Source organism: Bos indicus x Bos taurus, chromosome 26, assembly GCF_003369695.1.
Source record: "Bos indicus x Bos taurus breed Angus x Brahman F1 hybrid chromosome 26, Bos_hybrid_MaternalHap_v2.0, whole genome shotgun sequence".
Lineage (NCBI taxonomy): Eukaryota > Metazoa > Chordata > Mammalia > Artiodactyla > Bovidae > Bos > Bos indicus x Bos taurus.
Window position 1 is genome coordinate 36,584,200 of NC_040101.1, and position 15,873 is coordinate 36,600,072.

The 15,873-nt window shown below is 40.6% G+C and overlaps 1 protein-coding gene across 5 annotated transcripts in view; it reads left to right on the forward strand.

Annotated features, from left to right (window-relative positions):
* The window catches only part of MYOF (myoferlin), a 178,747-nt gene that overhangs the window by 84,313 nt on the left and 78,561 nt on the right, over positions 1–15,873 (forward strand). For 3 of the 5 annotated variants that reach the window (XM_027529445.1, XM_027529440.1, XM_027529443.1), the window contains exons 14-19: positions 1,929–1,997; positions 2,093–2,136; positions 4,615–4,697; positions 7,290–7,328; positions 9,340–9,464; positions 12,205–12,321. In XM_027529445.1, the coding sequence (XP_027385246.1) occupies positions 1,929–1,997; positions 2,093–2,136; positions 4,615–4,697; positions 7,290–7,328; positions 9,340–9,464; positions 12,205–12,321 (477 nt within the window). The remainder of the gene's footprint in view (positions 1–1,928; positions 1,998–2,092; positions 2,137–4,614; positions 4,698–7,289; positions 7,329–9,339; positions 9,465–12,204; positions 12,322–15,873) is intronic. The other 2 variants (XM_027529441.1, XM_027529444.1) reach the window with 1 other exon arrangement.

The following is a 15,873-nucleotide window of genomic DNA, read 5'->3' on the forward strand; positions in this document are numbered from 1 at the left end:
TTGGTGTAGGAACACATGTAACTACCACTTTTACCTACAAAAATTGTCAAAGATTGTAGAGTGGGATTCCATAGTAGAATAACGATGTACCACAATCAGTTCTAGGTGTGAGGAAGTAGCATTTACTACATATTGGAACCAAGTGTATGTGAAAGTGAGGTTTGGCAACACACACACACACACACACACACAGAACCAAGTGTATGTGAAAGTGAGGTTTGGCCACACACACACACACACACACACACACACAGTTATGTCCCAGGAGAGTCAGTGGGAGATGGCAGAAAAAGTCTCAGTTCTAGAGCTAAACGAGGCCAGATTTAAATTCAGACTTCACCTCACTCCATAGCAAGTGAAGTCAAATTCTTTAACCTCTGAGTCTCAATTTCCTGAATTATATATGAGGATAAGGATAATCTCATAGGATTGTTGAAAGTGTTAATTAATTCAGGAAGTAAACAGCGGGAGCCTGCTAAGTCTCAGACACTGTCCCTCCCTTTGGAGATAGAGAAGTGAGTGGAACAGTCTTTACTCTCATGGAGCTTACTGTGTGAGAGAAGGGACAACAATAAGCAAGCAAATAAAAAGTTGCGTAATTTCAGTTAGTGCTGAGTACTAAGCAGAAAATAAGGCAGGGGACAAGAAGGGATGGGTGCAGGGTGTTTGGAGGGGTTTCCAGTTAGTTTATCAAGTGGGATATCTTGGAGGAAGTGACATTTGAACAGAGGCCTGGAAAATGCAGAGATATTGGCAGGGGGAGGGCTTCCAGGCAGAAAGAAGAGCAGATGTAAAGACCCCAGGGAGGAGATATGTTCGCAGTGGATGAATGCCAACATGGCTGGGGTGGAGCAAGCAAGGGATGAAACCAAGAGATGAGCTCAGAGAGGAGGTGAGGTGGGCAGGCAGGGCTTTATCAGGCAGAGGATGAATCAGGACTTAGTATCCTAAGTACCCCTGGGAACTGACTGAAGATGCTACATGGGGAATGACATGGAAGTGAGGAGGCAGGAGAGGAAGTGGGCATCCAGATGGGAACCAACCACAGGCATCTGGGGCAAGATCAGATGAAAATAGGGATGTCAGCATTTTCTGATGGATTGGATGAGGCACGTGAAGGAAAGAGAGGGGTTGTGACTGACTCTGGTTCAAATCTGAACACCCTTGCGAACAACAATGAAAGATAGCAGCTAGTTTGGGGAGCAGGGAGAAGGGCTGGTGGGCAGGATCAAAAGATATGTTTGGACATTTTAGTGAAGAGATGTGTATCAGGCAGTATGTAGCAAGTGTCCACCTGCCAATGCAGGAGACCTGGGTTTGATCCCTGGGTTGGGAAGATCCCCTGGAGAAGGAAACAGCAACCCACGGCAGTTTTCTTGGCTGGGAAATCCCATGGACAGAGGAACCTGGCGGACTACAATCTGTGGGATTGCAGAAGAGCTGGGTATCACTTCACAACTAAAGAACAAGGGCTCACTAAATAGCAACTGTTGCATCATTACACTGATCCAATATTAAAATTTGGCAATTAGAAACTAGCTCTTAGTGCATAGAAGAGGCAAAGATCAGTATACTAAATCCATGTCCTATTTTACCAAATTGTCATTAAGAAAACTTTAATGCAGTTACCAAGTCTATGGGCTTCCCTGGTGGCTCAGCTGGTAAAGAATCTGCCTGCAACGTGTGGGACCTGGGTTCAATTCCTGGGTCGGGAAGATCCCCTGGAGAAGGGGACGGCTACCCACTTCAGTATTCTGGCCTGGAGAATTCCATGGACTGTATATTCCATGGGGTTGCAAAGAGTTGGACACGACTGAGTGACCAAGTCTATAACATAAGTATGCTAGAATCATAATCCACTGTGCATATATTATAAACTTTCCAAAATTAGAAATTTGAATACCTACTCTGTTTTGATGATTTTACAGGTTTGCACGAACATAATTGAGAAAAATGCAAACCCTGAGTGGAATCAAGTTGTTAATCTTCAGATCAAGGTTTGGCTTTCTTTTCTTTTAGAAAAAAGTAAGGATACCCTAGTAGGTACTGAATAAGTTGAGAAATAACTACTTTTTTTTCTCTCTCTTAACAGTTTCCTTCAGTGTGTGAAAAAATAAAACTGACAATATATGACTGGTGAGTTAAAAAAGACTTGTGTCTAATTGCAAATTGGAGAAGTAAATATTTGGATTTGAAGAAACTTTACTTTAGATGGTCTAACCCTTACTTTTCAGGACATTTGCTTTTCTTCCAGACAGAAGTGGTACACTGCTCCTTGAATCAGGTGTTTTCTTTAAAAATAGTAACAGTAAAAATAGTAACAGTAGCTGTTGCAGAAAAGCTTTGGATATCTTGGTTCAACTGCTCATGAACAAAAGGAAGGAAAAGTGATCTGAATATACCCCAAGATAAGAAATTAAGGCTTTAAATACTATTAGGCTGTCCAAAATAGACTTCAGAAATGGAGTAAACTATTTCTAGGGACGAATTAATCAAAACATTGAGAGCTGTTCTCTGTCATTGTTAGAAGGGAAATTGGACAGAGCTTCCTATGTGATTGAATGCAGAGAAAATTTGTTGAAAGTTTCTGATGGACTTGATACTAGACCAACATCCTAGCAACGATCAGCCGTAATGAGGCGATTCTTGGGTGTATTCTAGTTGGATGGGGCATTCAGTTGGCAGCGCTTAGCTCCCCGAGAGTAGGAAAGATAAATAGCACCATCACTGATGCTGGCACCATCGCTGGTGCTGGCATCATTACTGGTGCTGGCACCATCACGACAGCACCACCATCATCAGTGTTTGCTATGATGTCAGCCGCTTGTTCTGAGCACTACTAGTAGCAGGTGCTGGCCTCTTGCCTTCCCTACACTATTCCATTTACTCTTTAGAGGAACCCTGTGGAATGGAGACTATTATTAGTTCATTTTGCAGATGAAGACTGAGGCTCAGAGAGGTCAGGTGACTTGCCCACAGTCACTCAGTGACTCAGCTGGGTTCCCAACCTGTCTGGCCCTGATTTTTCCTTTGGCTAAATGTATTTGACTTCCATGTTAGTTCCCTCTTGGCACTATGGTAACAGGACACATTGGGAGGAGGGGAGAAGGCTTTATTTTGTTCAGTAGCCACAGCATAGTTCATTGAAGTCCATAAAGGGGTCTGAGGACAAAATGCCCCTTCCAATGAGTGTGAGCTTGTTTTAAGTCACTTGGACCCTCAGTTGACACCCCAAAGGTGCTCCAGGGGCCTCCAGAACTCTCCAGAGTGTGTTTGAGCCCTATATAGCGCAGACGACCACTCCAGCCTGCTGATGCCAGAGTGGGAGGATTGCTGGCTGAGTCATCCTAGAGTCCCCCATGGTCACAGCAGATGTGGGTTTTTCCCTGATCTAGTCGGCCCTCTCCAAAGCAATGGTAGATTCAGATGTGCAGAGAGACCCTGTTTAACTGGGGACTCCTTGGATCCAGATCTTTCATTATATACCCTATAGGTGTTTGCACAACTGAGGGAAAGCTAAGGATTCTTGAAATGTAGTCTAGAGGCTTCTGGACGGACTGAGAGGATGCAAGTTCCACACATGTGGCTTAATAACCCCCAAATAATAACTTTTTTTCCTCATTTATACTGTTGTTGGTCACTTTCTGTAACCTAATTTTATTAAACCATATAATATATATAACATAGTATTGCTATAATATATAATAATATACTATAGTATAATCTTTCCTCAAAATACTGAGTCAAACTTTCCTCCCTTCTGTGGAGTTCTAAACTTCAGAGTGAGTATGACACTAGATGAAATAAAGAGAAGAAATTAAACAGAAGATGTTATTAATATAAACCTGTTTGTTACACTTACTGTGTGCCCAGCTAGAGACTACTTCATGAGTTAGGCTCACGAACTCTCTACGATACAGACAGATACACAAAGTTGCATGTACTTACAGTGAGCAAACTTATCCAACAACATAGATAAGATTTAGGTTATAGACAAGCAAATGAAGTCACACAGTAGATAATCAAGAAATATTTGAATTGAATTGAAAGGGAATTTTTTCCCCTATGAGGGACCCTTAGAAAAGCCTGTTGTAATTTTTAAACCATCATAGTAATCCGTATGAATGTGATAAAATAAGATACAAACACTTATTCTGTGTAGTGAGATTTTTATTACCCTCATCATGTTAGGTGCCTATAACTGACCCATTCACTTCATGACAACAGTACTGAGTGTGACCATAGGCAAATTCCTGGGCCTCTATAAAAATCTGTTTCCAGCTGAAATTAGTTGTCCGGTTAGATCAACATTTCTCAGAGGGTTGTTGGAGGACCATCTGTGTAAGAATAAGTTGGGATATATACTTGTTATAAATGCAAACTCTTGTTCTTCATCTCTGCTTTCATTGAGTCAAAGCTTCAATAGGAAATTAGAGGTGGTGTGGGGTGGGGGCCAGGGGAGCAGTGGTGGTTTCCAGGTGATTTTAAAGTGCAGTGACGCCTGAGGCCCACTGGACAGGGTGATTTCTGAGATCTAGGGTCTTTTCCAGATCTATTGTTGAAACAAAGATCTGTCTTCATAGGTGGAGGTCTTAACCTGTTCTTTTAACACAGGGACCGTCTTACCAAAAATGATGTTGTTGGAACAACGTATCTGCACCTCTCTAAAATTGCTGCCTCTGGTGGGGAAGTGGAAGGTGAGTCATACAGGGAGCAGGAATGGGACAGGGCGGAGAACTTCTGGAGAGAGAATGAACTGGGCAGCCACCTGGCAACAGACCTGGTTTCTTAAAAGCCAAATGTGATGAGTCATCATTTCAGTGATGTTTTGATGGTGATCAGCAAAATAATAGATTAGTAATTAATAATTGGGGTAACGATCAATTATTTGTGGAGAAGGAAATGGCAACCCATTCCAGTATTCTTGCCTGGAGAGTCCCCATGGACAGAGGAGCCTGGCGGGCTGCAGTCCGTGGGGTCACAAAGAGTCCGACACAATGAGTGACTAAGACAAGACATCAATGATTTGAGTTTAAAAATTTTAACTTTCTTACTTCAATCCAAAAACTTTCCCAGTAGGTGTTTTGCAGATTTTTGAGCGTCAATATAAAGAGCACCTTTTTTTTTTTTTCTTTTCAAGTGGCGTTGACATCAGTCCACCCATATATATAACAATATTCCTTGGCAGGAGTGAGGTCAGATGGCATTTGAACTGTGTAATCTCCACTCTAGATATTGTGTATTTTGTTTTCATACATTTTATGCTAACAAGCATTGATAACCAATATACTTTTCTTTTTGTTGTTTTATGTATTGAGAACTAATTGCCTATACCTGGTATTCTAGTTCTGTGCATATGTGTGAAACTGTAATAGGGAATGAAGGAATAAATTAAGATGATCAGAAAAATTTAGTGTTAACCCATTACTATCATCAGCAGCTTATTGTTCGTTACTAAAATAAAAATAACAAAAATTCCTATAATTATCACTTGATTAAACATATTGAATAAAATGAGAAAATTTGAGGCAAATTTTTGTTTTAGAAAACTTAAGATTTCTCTCATCCTCATCTTGTTTAAGAGAGGACTTTATGTTCTTAGTCACTCAGTCATGTCCAGCTCTTTGCGACCCCGTGAACTGTAGCCCATCAGATTCCTCTGTCCATGGGGATTCTCCAGGCGAGAATATTGGAGTGGGTTGCCATGCCCTTCTCCTCCAGGGGATCGTCCTGACCCAGGGATCGAACCCAGGTTTCCTGCATTATAGGTTTTTTAAAAAAGACACTGTAAGCCAAGCAATAGATAATATGAAAAAGAATCTAAAATATAATAGAGACTTGATGAAAAAGATATAGATTTTCTTTCTCAAGAAGAAGAAAAAGGCATTAGAAATTTTGAGAGAAATAAAGAGTTGAACCAAGAAGATAATAGTCCAAATATAAAGTCAGCTATAGCATTATTTTAAGCAACTGGTAGAAGGTGAGACAGAGAGTCCATCTAAGCATTGTCTGCTAAGTGGCATAGGGGACCATGTTGCTGGACCTGTAACAAAAGAAATGTAATTACAATTCTTCTTTTCGCTGCAGAGAATACTTATGTGGTTGTTATAATGTGAGCACTATTCATTGTTTCTAAAATATTTTTGTTAAACTTGTAGTCAAAGCATTGAAACATGTCTAATATCATATATGAAACGAGTTGCCAGTCCAGGTTCAATGCATGATACTAGATGCTTGGGGCTGGTGCACTGGGACGACCCAGAGGGATGGTACAGGGAGGGAGGAAGGAGCGGGGTTCAGGGTGGGGAACATGTGTATACCTGTGGCAGATTCATATTGATATATGGCAAAACCAATACAATATTGTAAAGTTAAAAAATTAAAAAAAAAAAACTTGTAGTCAAAGCTCTAAAGAGAAGGTAAATATCACCTCTTACAATGTAAAAGTACAGAAGATAGAGCTTAGAAGTGAAAAGAAGTGGAAGGTTGGAGAGGGTGGGCATGCTATTAACTTCTTATCAAGTGAAGGATCCAGATGTAAAGGTTAGATTAGACAGATGAGTGGATAAAGAAACTCTGGTTCGTATACACAATGGAATATTACTCAACCATATAAAGGAACACATTGGAGTCAGTTCTAATGAGGTGGATGAACCTAGAGCCTATTATACAGAGTAAACATTGCCTTAGTGGTATGATGGTAATATCCAGAAGAACTACAAATGAATTGTTACAAGCAGTGCCAGCCTCTGTCTCTGAGACCTTTCACTGCAGGCCCTACAAGACAGTCTATGATAGGGTCTCAGAGTAACAGTGAGCAGTAGCCATTCCCTGCAAAGAAACAGGATAATGTATCGGCAACTATAGGTCTTTGTTTACACAGCCTTCTACTAAATTAACTTGGGTTGTCTGGTCTTAGTCCTAGCTAAGTCAGAGATGAGACACGTAAATGTTTTATTAAAATTATGGAATGTTGGTAACTTCCCCAGGCCTCCTTTGATGGTGGGAAGCTGGCTCTCAGATGCTTCACTGCTTTGGGGCTGATGAGGTTGGGCTATTTCCTGTGTGACCATGCTACTGGGTGTCAGAGTCTCGAGCCATTTTGTATTTAACTGCTGGTGATATTTGTATAAATGACAAAAGGGTCATGTGATTTGAGTCTGGATTTGGGATTTTCCTGGTGTTGCTAAACCGCTTACCTATTGTTGGATTTGATTAACTTTTTCAATGTCTCTTTATAATGCCTGAGTTTCTCTTATTGTTTAACCAATGGTATTTTTACTACATAGATTTCTCATCCTCGGGATCTGGGGCTGCATCGTATACAGGTTTACGCTTTGTAATTTTGCTATCTTCTAGATCTTTCTGTTTATTATTATCTTATTAAGAACTTATCAACTGATTGCTTTAGCACTTTTTTTTTTTACTTACATTTTATTGTCTTAAATATAGTTGTGTTAGAGTAACAATTTTTGTATTACTGTTGTATGGTTGTCCTGCAAAGCTGAGTTTAAGCAAATGGGCTAACTGGGCTTTGCTACATGCCTCATGTTTTCACCTACATATATACCCTCCTGGCTTCACTGTAAATAATTGTATAACATTTTTTTCCCCACTTTGTACCTTGAAGAGTCATCTTCCAACTCTAGGATCATAGCATGTCCTTGGTTTGCACAACATTTGCCATTCTTTGCAAGTTTGCTCAATGTGCTCACACTTGACCTTACAACCCTCTTACAGCAGATGTTGTTTCCCTAATAGATGAAGACTTTGTGATTTAGAGAAATTTGCCTTCTTTCAAAAAAAAAAAAAAAAACAAACCATGATACTCCCTGCCATTCTAACCACCCAAGGTTGTAGTGAGAGGGGAAAAAGGGATTGCATACAAGGAAGCTTGCAAACTGCAAAATTAAGGTATTATCATCTGCCTTTATATTATTGGCACATGCCTCATTATTGTTTGTTTATAAAAATCCAACTTCATTATCTTATAGTCATACTTTATATGACTATTAAGTGGTCTTTAGGTGTGTAACAAACATGGCAGATTTGATCATACTTCATTCAACCAATCAAAAAATATTTATGTGGTAGTACTCCAAGACAGAACTAGGACTAAGAGTTTAAGGATTCAGAATAAAACACACTTGATTCTTACCCACCCACCAAAGGAATTTATAGTGTAGTCACAGACATAGCAGCTATTTAAAGTTTAAAAATGGAAATATAAAGTGACAACTTAATAGAAGTCCAAAATGCAAAAGAGCCTCAGAAAGGTGAAAAAGATCGCTAACTACAAGTGTATACAGTTTGCTCAACTGTTTGAGTAGGTACTCCACTCACCTACTACTTGACATTTATCCTTCTGCCTTAGTTTTAAACATAGAGTTGGAAAGGGCCATAGAGTTGATCTGGTCAACCTCTCATCCACAGAGGAAGAGTTTTGAGTATATCCTGAAAGATAAAATACAACACTTGGCCTTAATATTTCCTCTGCTCCCAATGCAATCTGTCCCACTGTGTGACACTACTAATTCATAGAAAGATCACCCTTACATCGAGTGAACCACTGTTGGCCTCCTTGTAGCTCCCAATAGTGGTCCTTCCCCTGCTTATTGGAAGCAGGTCCATCCCTCTTCCATGTGGGAGCCATTCGGATGGCTGAAGGCAGCTCTTGTGTTTCCCTGTCTTCACCTGCAGTCTCTCTGACTCCACTATTTCTTACATTGCCTGCAGTGCCCTTCATTGGGGAGTAGTCTTGCTGAGACGAGGTAGCAGAAATAAGAAGCATATTGGATCCTCATCAGAGATAGAATGTCATGAATGGAAATTTCACATTGCTTATGAATATCATACGGCCATAACCATAAGCAGACAGTTCACTATTATATATAAAAATTTTAAATGTCTTGTATTTTTAAAATCATCTGCCAGATTTATACTAACTACTTGAGACTAAATGATATTTTGGAGGAACAAATAAAATTAATCTGATAGTCATTTAAATGACTTCCTGAAACAATATACTCTACCCCAGTTGTCAGTGACATGCTTGCTACAATTGCCAATTATAAACTTGCAAAAAATGTGAAGATCAACTTCTTTCATTTGAATAGTATCACCTTTATGTTTACCTGAACTATCCCCTCAATGTTTTTTATTTAGTGTTTTATAGTGATAAGAGAAATATGGCAAGTCTCACAAGCGTTTACAATTTGCGCTAATACAACTAACACAAAAAGGAGGAAAACTGTCTCACCCAGCTAACTAATAACTAATATTTATTTCAACAGAATGGTGTTAAAAGCCTAAAATACTAACGATGATGTTATCTCTCAGCGAATACAGGAGAAACAGAGGTGGGCTTTGTTCCAACTTTTGGACCTTGTTATCTGAACCTTTATGGAAGCCCCCGAGAGTACACAGGATTCCCAGATCCCTATGATGAGCTAAATTCTGGAAAGGTTAGTTCTTCAATTAAGGTGTGTTATTAATGAGCACTGATTCCAAATTCCTTTTTCTAATGGTTATCATTAAGTCTCATATTTAGGAGACCTCCCTACCCTCAGAGGCCCACCAGATGACCAGTAAAGTGTTTTTTGTGGTTGTTTCTTGGTTTTGGTTTTGTTTTCTATTTTTTGGCCTCTTGGCATGTGGGATCTTAGTTCCCTGACTAGGGATCGAACCTGTGTCCCCTGCAGTAGAAACAAGATGTCTTAACAGCTGGACCACCAGGGAAGTCCCTGATTAAGTGTTGAAGGATGGAAATCTCATGTTCCTCAAGTCTTAGAATGCAGGGTAGGAAAGGATCCTGAGGTCATCTCACATGGCAGTTGCAAATACATAGCATGGTCTTAGGAAGGAAGCATCACTTCAAACAAAGCTAGTGGAGGTGATGGAATTCCAGTTGAGCTATTTCAAATCCTAAAAGATGATGCTGTGAAACTGCTGCACTCAATATGTCAGCAAATTTGGAAAACTCAGCAGTGGCTACAGGACTGGAAAAGGTCAGTTTTCATTCCAATCACTAAGAAAGGCAATGCCAAAGAATGCTCAAACTGCTGCACAAAAATATTCATCTCACACACTAGTAAAGTAATGCTCAAAATTCTTCAAGTCAGGCTTCAGCAATACATGAACCATGAATTTCCAGATGTTCAAGCTGGTTTTAGAAAAGGCAGAAGAACCAGATCAAATTGCCAACATTCTCTAGATGATCGAAAAAGCAAAGAGAGTTCCAGAAAAACATCTATTTCTGCTTTATTGACTATGCCAAAGTCTTTGACTGTGTGGATCACAATAAACTGTGGAAAATTCTGGAAGAGATGGGACTATCAGACCACCTGATCTGCCTCTTGAGAAACCTGTACGCAGGTCAAGAAGCAACAATTAGAACTGGACATGGAACAACAGACTGGTTCCAAATAGGAAAAGGAGTATGTCGAGGCTGTATATTGTCACCCTGCTTATTTAATGTATATGCAGAGTACGTCATGAGAAACGCTGGGCTGGAAGAAGCACAAGCTGGAATCAAGATTGCTGGGAGAAATATCAATAACCTCAGATATGCAGATGACACCACCCTTATGGCAGAAAGTGAAGAGGAACTAAAAAGCCTCTTGATGAAAGTGAAAGTGGAGAGTGAAAAAGTTGGCTTAAAGCTCAACATTCAGAAAACGAAGATCATGGCATCCGGTCCCATCACTTCATGGCAAATAGATGGGGAAACAGTGTCAGACTTTATTTTTGGGGGCTCCAAAATCATTGCAGATGGTGAGTGCAGTCATGAAATTAAAAGATGCTTACTCCTTGGAAGACAAGTTATGACCAACCTAGACAGCATATTAAAAAGCAGAGACATTACTTTGTCAACAAAGGTCTGTCTAGTCAAGGCTATGGTTTTTCCAGTGGTCATATGTGATGTGATAGTTGGACAATAAAGAAAGCTGAGTGCCGAAGAATTGATGCTTTTGAACTGTGGTGTTGGAGAAGAATCTTGAGAGTCCCTTGGACTGCAAGGAGATCCAACCAGTCCATCCTAAAGGAGATCAGTCCTGGGAGTTCATTGGAAGGACTGATGTTGAAGCTGAAACTCCAATACTTTGGCCATCTGATGCAGAGAGCTGACTCATTTGAAAAGACCCTATTCTGGGAAAGATTGAGGGCAGGAGGAGAAGGGGACGACAGAGGATGAGATGGTTGGATGGCATCACTGACTCAGTGAACATGGGTTTGGGTAGACTCTGGGAGCCGGTGATGGACAGGGAGGCCTGACATGCTGTGGTTCATGGGTCACAAAGAGTCGGACACGACTGAGCAACTGAACTGAGCATGGCCATTCCCCCTTCCTAGACTTAGGGCAGATGTCAGTAATCAATGTTGACTCTTTCCAAAAAGCAAAAGTGCTATCTCAGAATTCTGTCGAATGCCATATTCTAGGAATTTGCTGAAAGATTGAAAGTGACATGCTTGATATTGCTATCCCTGATGTTATCCAACCTCTTCATCTTCTAGATGAAGACATGGAGGCCCAGAGGTGGGAGGTTGTCTTTCCACCACGTTAGAAGCCCAAGTACTGTCTTTTGGTTAGCTGCCAAAGCCCAAGAAGGGAACTAGGGTAGAGAGAAAGCCCTGGGGGTGAAGGTGGGGGTAGAGGGCTGGCAGTGGAGGTGGAAGCCTTCCCTTCCTCTACAGAGGGTTCTCCTGCTAACACTGCTGAGTATGTTGGAAGGAGTATCCGCAATTCATCCTCACAATCCACCACACCCAGAACATTTTCCTCTTTTATTTCCTGACTCCTCTGAGACTTGCCCTGATTGCCAACATGGCTGCCTCCCTATTCTGAGAAAAGGAGCCAAGTTAATGCAGACAAATGCAGACCTGAAGTAGAGTGAGGGAGATTTCAAGCTCCTTCCACTCCCACCTCAGCCCCTGGGAACCCCTTTCAGATCTAAGCATGGCTTGAAAGCCTCTGACCCCAGCCATGACTAAAATCCCTTTTAGCCCTGACTACCCTGGCTCTCTCTGGGATCCTTCCTGAAGTCATTGGTTCTTCTCTCAGATAACAAAGACCAGCTGAGAGAGTTACTGACTGGTTCATTTTGGAAAGGAGAAATTTGAAGTTGTAGCTAGGTTAGCCCGCTAGAGAGAGCTTTTGATTGTTGTTCATGCCTGGAAGAATAATCCTGCACTGTTGCCTTTCAGGGGGAAGGAGTTGCCTACAGAGGCAGAATCTTGGTTGAATTAAGCACCTTACTTGAAAAGACACCACCAGATAAAAAGCTTGAGTCCATTTCGCATGATGACCTGCTGGTTGTTGAGGTAAATGTTGGTGTGTGTATAGCATGTGGTATGGAAAGGATATTGTAGAGAGTGGGTGGTGGAGGGCTAGTGTTGGCCTGCCTTAGTCAGCAGGTCTGAAGGGGATGTCCAGGGACTGGAGGGTCAGCTGTGGCAGAGGGGGAGAGACAGGAGTCATAACAAGAGCCCCTCAACACCCTCTTGGTCTGTCTATCACAGCCTGTGGGGGTGATGAGACTTGCTTTATCTTTGAGATGTTAATACCCTGCTGAAAGCTGGCAAATGCAGTGATACCCCCCAAACAGAATGGCTTGTGTGCTAAGTGGGCTTGGGTGTGTCATGGGGACGTGGCCGCAAGAGCCATTCCAGATGGTATAGCAGCCATTAAAAGTCACTTCCATCTTCAGAAGTAACTACCATATCTCAGGCTTCGTAGCATGTGAGGCCATGTTTATATTAATGCCCACATTACAGTAGACATTGAGCCCCCAGTCCTTCTCAAAGACAGGAAGTCTTCCAAGCTCACCTTTTCCACTCTTATATTTTTCCTTTTTTCTTAAAAAAATTTTTTTTTAATCGAAGTATGTTTGATTTCCAGTGCTGTGTTGGTTTCAGGTGTCTAGCACAGGGATTCAGTTATATATATTCTTTTTCAGATTCTTTTCCCTTATAGGTTATTATAAAAATGTTGAGTATAGTTCCCTGTGCTATACAATAGGTCCTTGTTTTTTAATATTTATTTATTTCGGTGGCTGTGCCGGGCCTTAGTTGCAGCATGTGGGTTCTTTTAGTTATGGTATGTGGGATCTTTATTTGCAATGTGTGGGATCTAGTTCCCTGGCCAGGGGTGAAACCAAGTCCCGTACATTAGGAGCACAGAGTCTTAGCAACTGGACCGCTAGGGAAGTACCCAGTCCTTATTTCTTTTTCTTTCTATAAATCAGCTCCTTCCCCAGTATGGAGACACTTCTGCATAACACCCATGATTCGCAAGACAGAGAGCCACAGATGTGATTTTTTTTCCTAGTAAATTCAAATAGTGTAATTAATTCAAGGCAATAAATACAAAGAAAAACATTCCCATCATGAAACAATTAAATGGTCAATTTTCCTTGTAAACTAATTGACATATGCAGTACAGATTTGTTAGCATGTGTGATAGCTCAATGTTAAATTAACCCTGTCTCTGTTACTCACTGAATTGTTTCTAGTACATTCTATACCATTATTATGACTGTTGCTGGTTTTTTGTGTTTTTTTTTTTTTGATAAATCATGGTAGTCTACTTTTTTGGTTTTGAACTTTAAAAATATTATCTAACATATAACATTATGGAAGTTTAAGATGTACAGTGTGCTGGTTTGATGCATTTAGTGCCACCTGTGAAGCCCATACATTCAGTATGAATAGCACCTTACTGTTAGCTAACACTTCTCTCGTGTCATAGAACTATCATATTTTGTGGTGAGAACATTTAAGATCTAGTCTCTTAGCAACTTTGAAGTATATAATGTAGTATTACAATGCTGTGCATTAGATCTCCAGAACTTACTTATCTTCTAAATGCAGCTCTGTACCCTTTGACCAACATCTCCTCAATTTTCCCAGCCCCTAGTAATGACCATTCTACTCTCTGCTTCTATGAGTTCAGCATTTTTAGATTCTACATGTATGTAATATCACACAGTATCTGTCTTTCTCAGTCTACCTCACTTAGCATAATGCCCTCAAGGTTCATCCGTGTTGTTAGGCAAATAGAGAATTTTCTTCCTTCTTGTGCCTGAGTAATACTGCATTATGTGTGTGTGTGTAGATACATACATATATATATGCCATCTCTTCTCTGATTATTTCTAAGACTCGTGGGTGGGTCAGTACATGTTCTAGAAATCTGAATTGTTTCTCAGAGCAGCCAGCTCATTGATGCCCACCCCCACCCTCAGGCCTCTCTGCTGGGTTCTACCACCCATTCCCTGATGGCTCAGATGGTAAAGGATCTGCCTCCATTGCAGGAGACCTGGATTTAATTAAATAGTAATTTAATTATTATTAAATCAATAATGATAATTAAACAATAATTTAATTAGTATTAAATAATAAGGGACTAACACTTAACACACATACCACCCCATCCAACCTCCTCCCCAGCTCACAAAATTTTTAATAAAATTTTATAAATAAATATTTATTTATATTTTAAATAAATAAAATATTACATAAATGTAATAAAAATAAAAATGACCTACATGAACCCAAATCCCCAAAATATTTAAAACTCCCAAATTATGGGAGTTTGTTTCATGCCCAGTCAATGAGTTTTGTTTTTGCCTTTTTTAGATTTTTATTTATTTATTTATTTTTGGTTATACCTTGAGGAATGCAGGATCTTAGTTCCCTGCCCAGGGATTAAACCTGGGTCCCCTGAAGTGAAAGTGCAGAGTCTTAACCACTGGACTACCAGGGAAGTCCCCCAAATCCCAACAATATTAAAAAGCAGGAGAGGAGCTGAGATTCCAAGGATACACTCACTCTTCAAGCTACCAGGAATCCAGAAAGAGTGAGATGAGCAGATCTGTGCAATTGCTGGGAGGATCCTTTCATGACAGTGGTCAGCCTGGAATGTAATCATGACCTTTGTCACACCTAAAAAGATCTTGTGATTTATTTACAAGTGATGAAACTTTCTGGTAGAGTTGAAGAGGCTTCAGCAAAAGGGCAACTTGGTCCCTGAGAAATAAGTGTTATTCACTCAGTCTTGTCCAACTCTTTGCGACCCCATGGATTATAGCCCACCAGGCTCCTCTGTCCATGGAATTCTCTAGGCAAGAATACTGGATGGGTTGCCATTTCCTTCTCCAGGGGAACTTTCTGACTCAGGGATCAAACCCAGGCCTCCTGCATTGCAGGTAGATTCTTTATTGTCTGAGCTACCAGGGAAGCCCTGAAATAATATAATACATATTTGTCTCTGGTTCCTGACACAGAACTCCTAAAACCTATGTGATTTTCTAAGTGATAAGAGCACTTGTGAGCATCTTTTGTTCTCATATTTGGTCTTTGATTCCTGACATAGAGTTCCTAAATCTCTTGGTTGAGCTACTAGGGAAGCCCTGAAATAATATAATATATATTTGTCTCTGGTTCCTGACACAGAACTCCTAAAACCTTTGTGATTTTCTAAGTGAGAAGAGCACTTGTGAGCATCTTTCGTTCTCATATTTAGTCTTTAATTCCTAACATAGAGTTCTTGAATCTCTTGGCTTTCCTGGGTGATAAAGTCTTTTGTTCTAATGAGGTGACTTGGTGGGCTCCTGAATGGGGGCTGCTCACCAAGCCATCATTAGTAGCTTGGAACTTTCAGCCCGACCCCTCCACATCTTTCAGAGAGGGGCTAGAAATTGGGTTAATTGTTGATCGTGCCTATAGTATGAAGCCTCCATAAAATCCCCAGAGTACAGGGTTAGGGGATTTTATGGAGGGGTACATGGGTTGATGAACTCATGGAAGTGCTGGCAGAGTGGTGTGTTCAAAGAGAGCTCCTTCCCACAGACCTTGCCCTGTGCATCTCTTCCA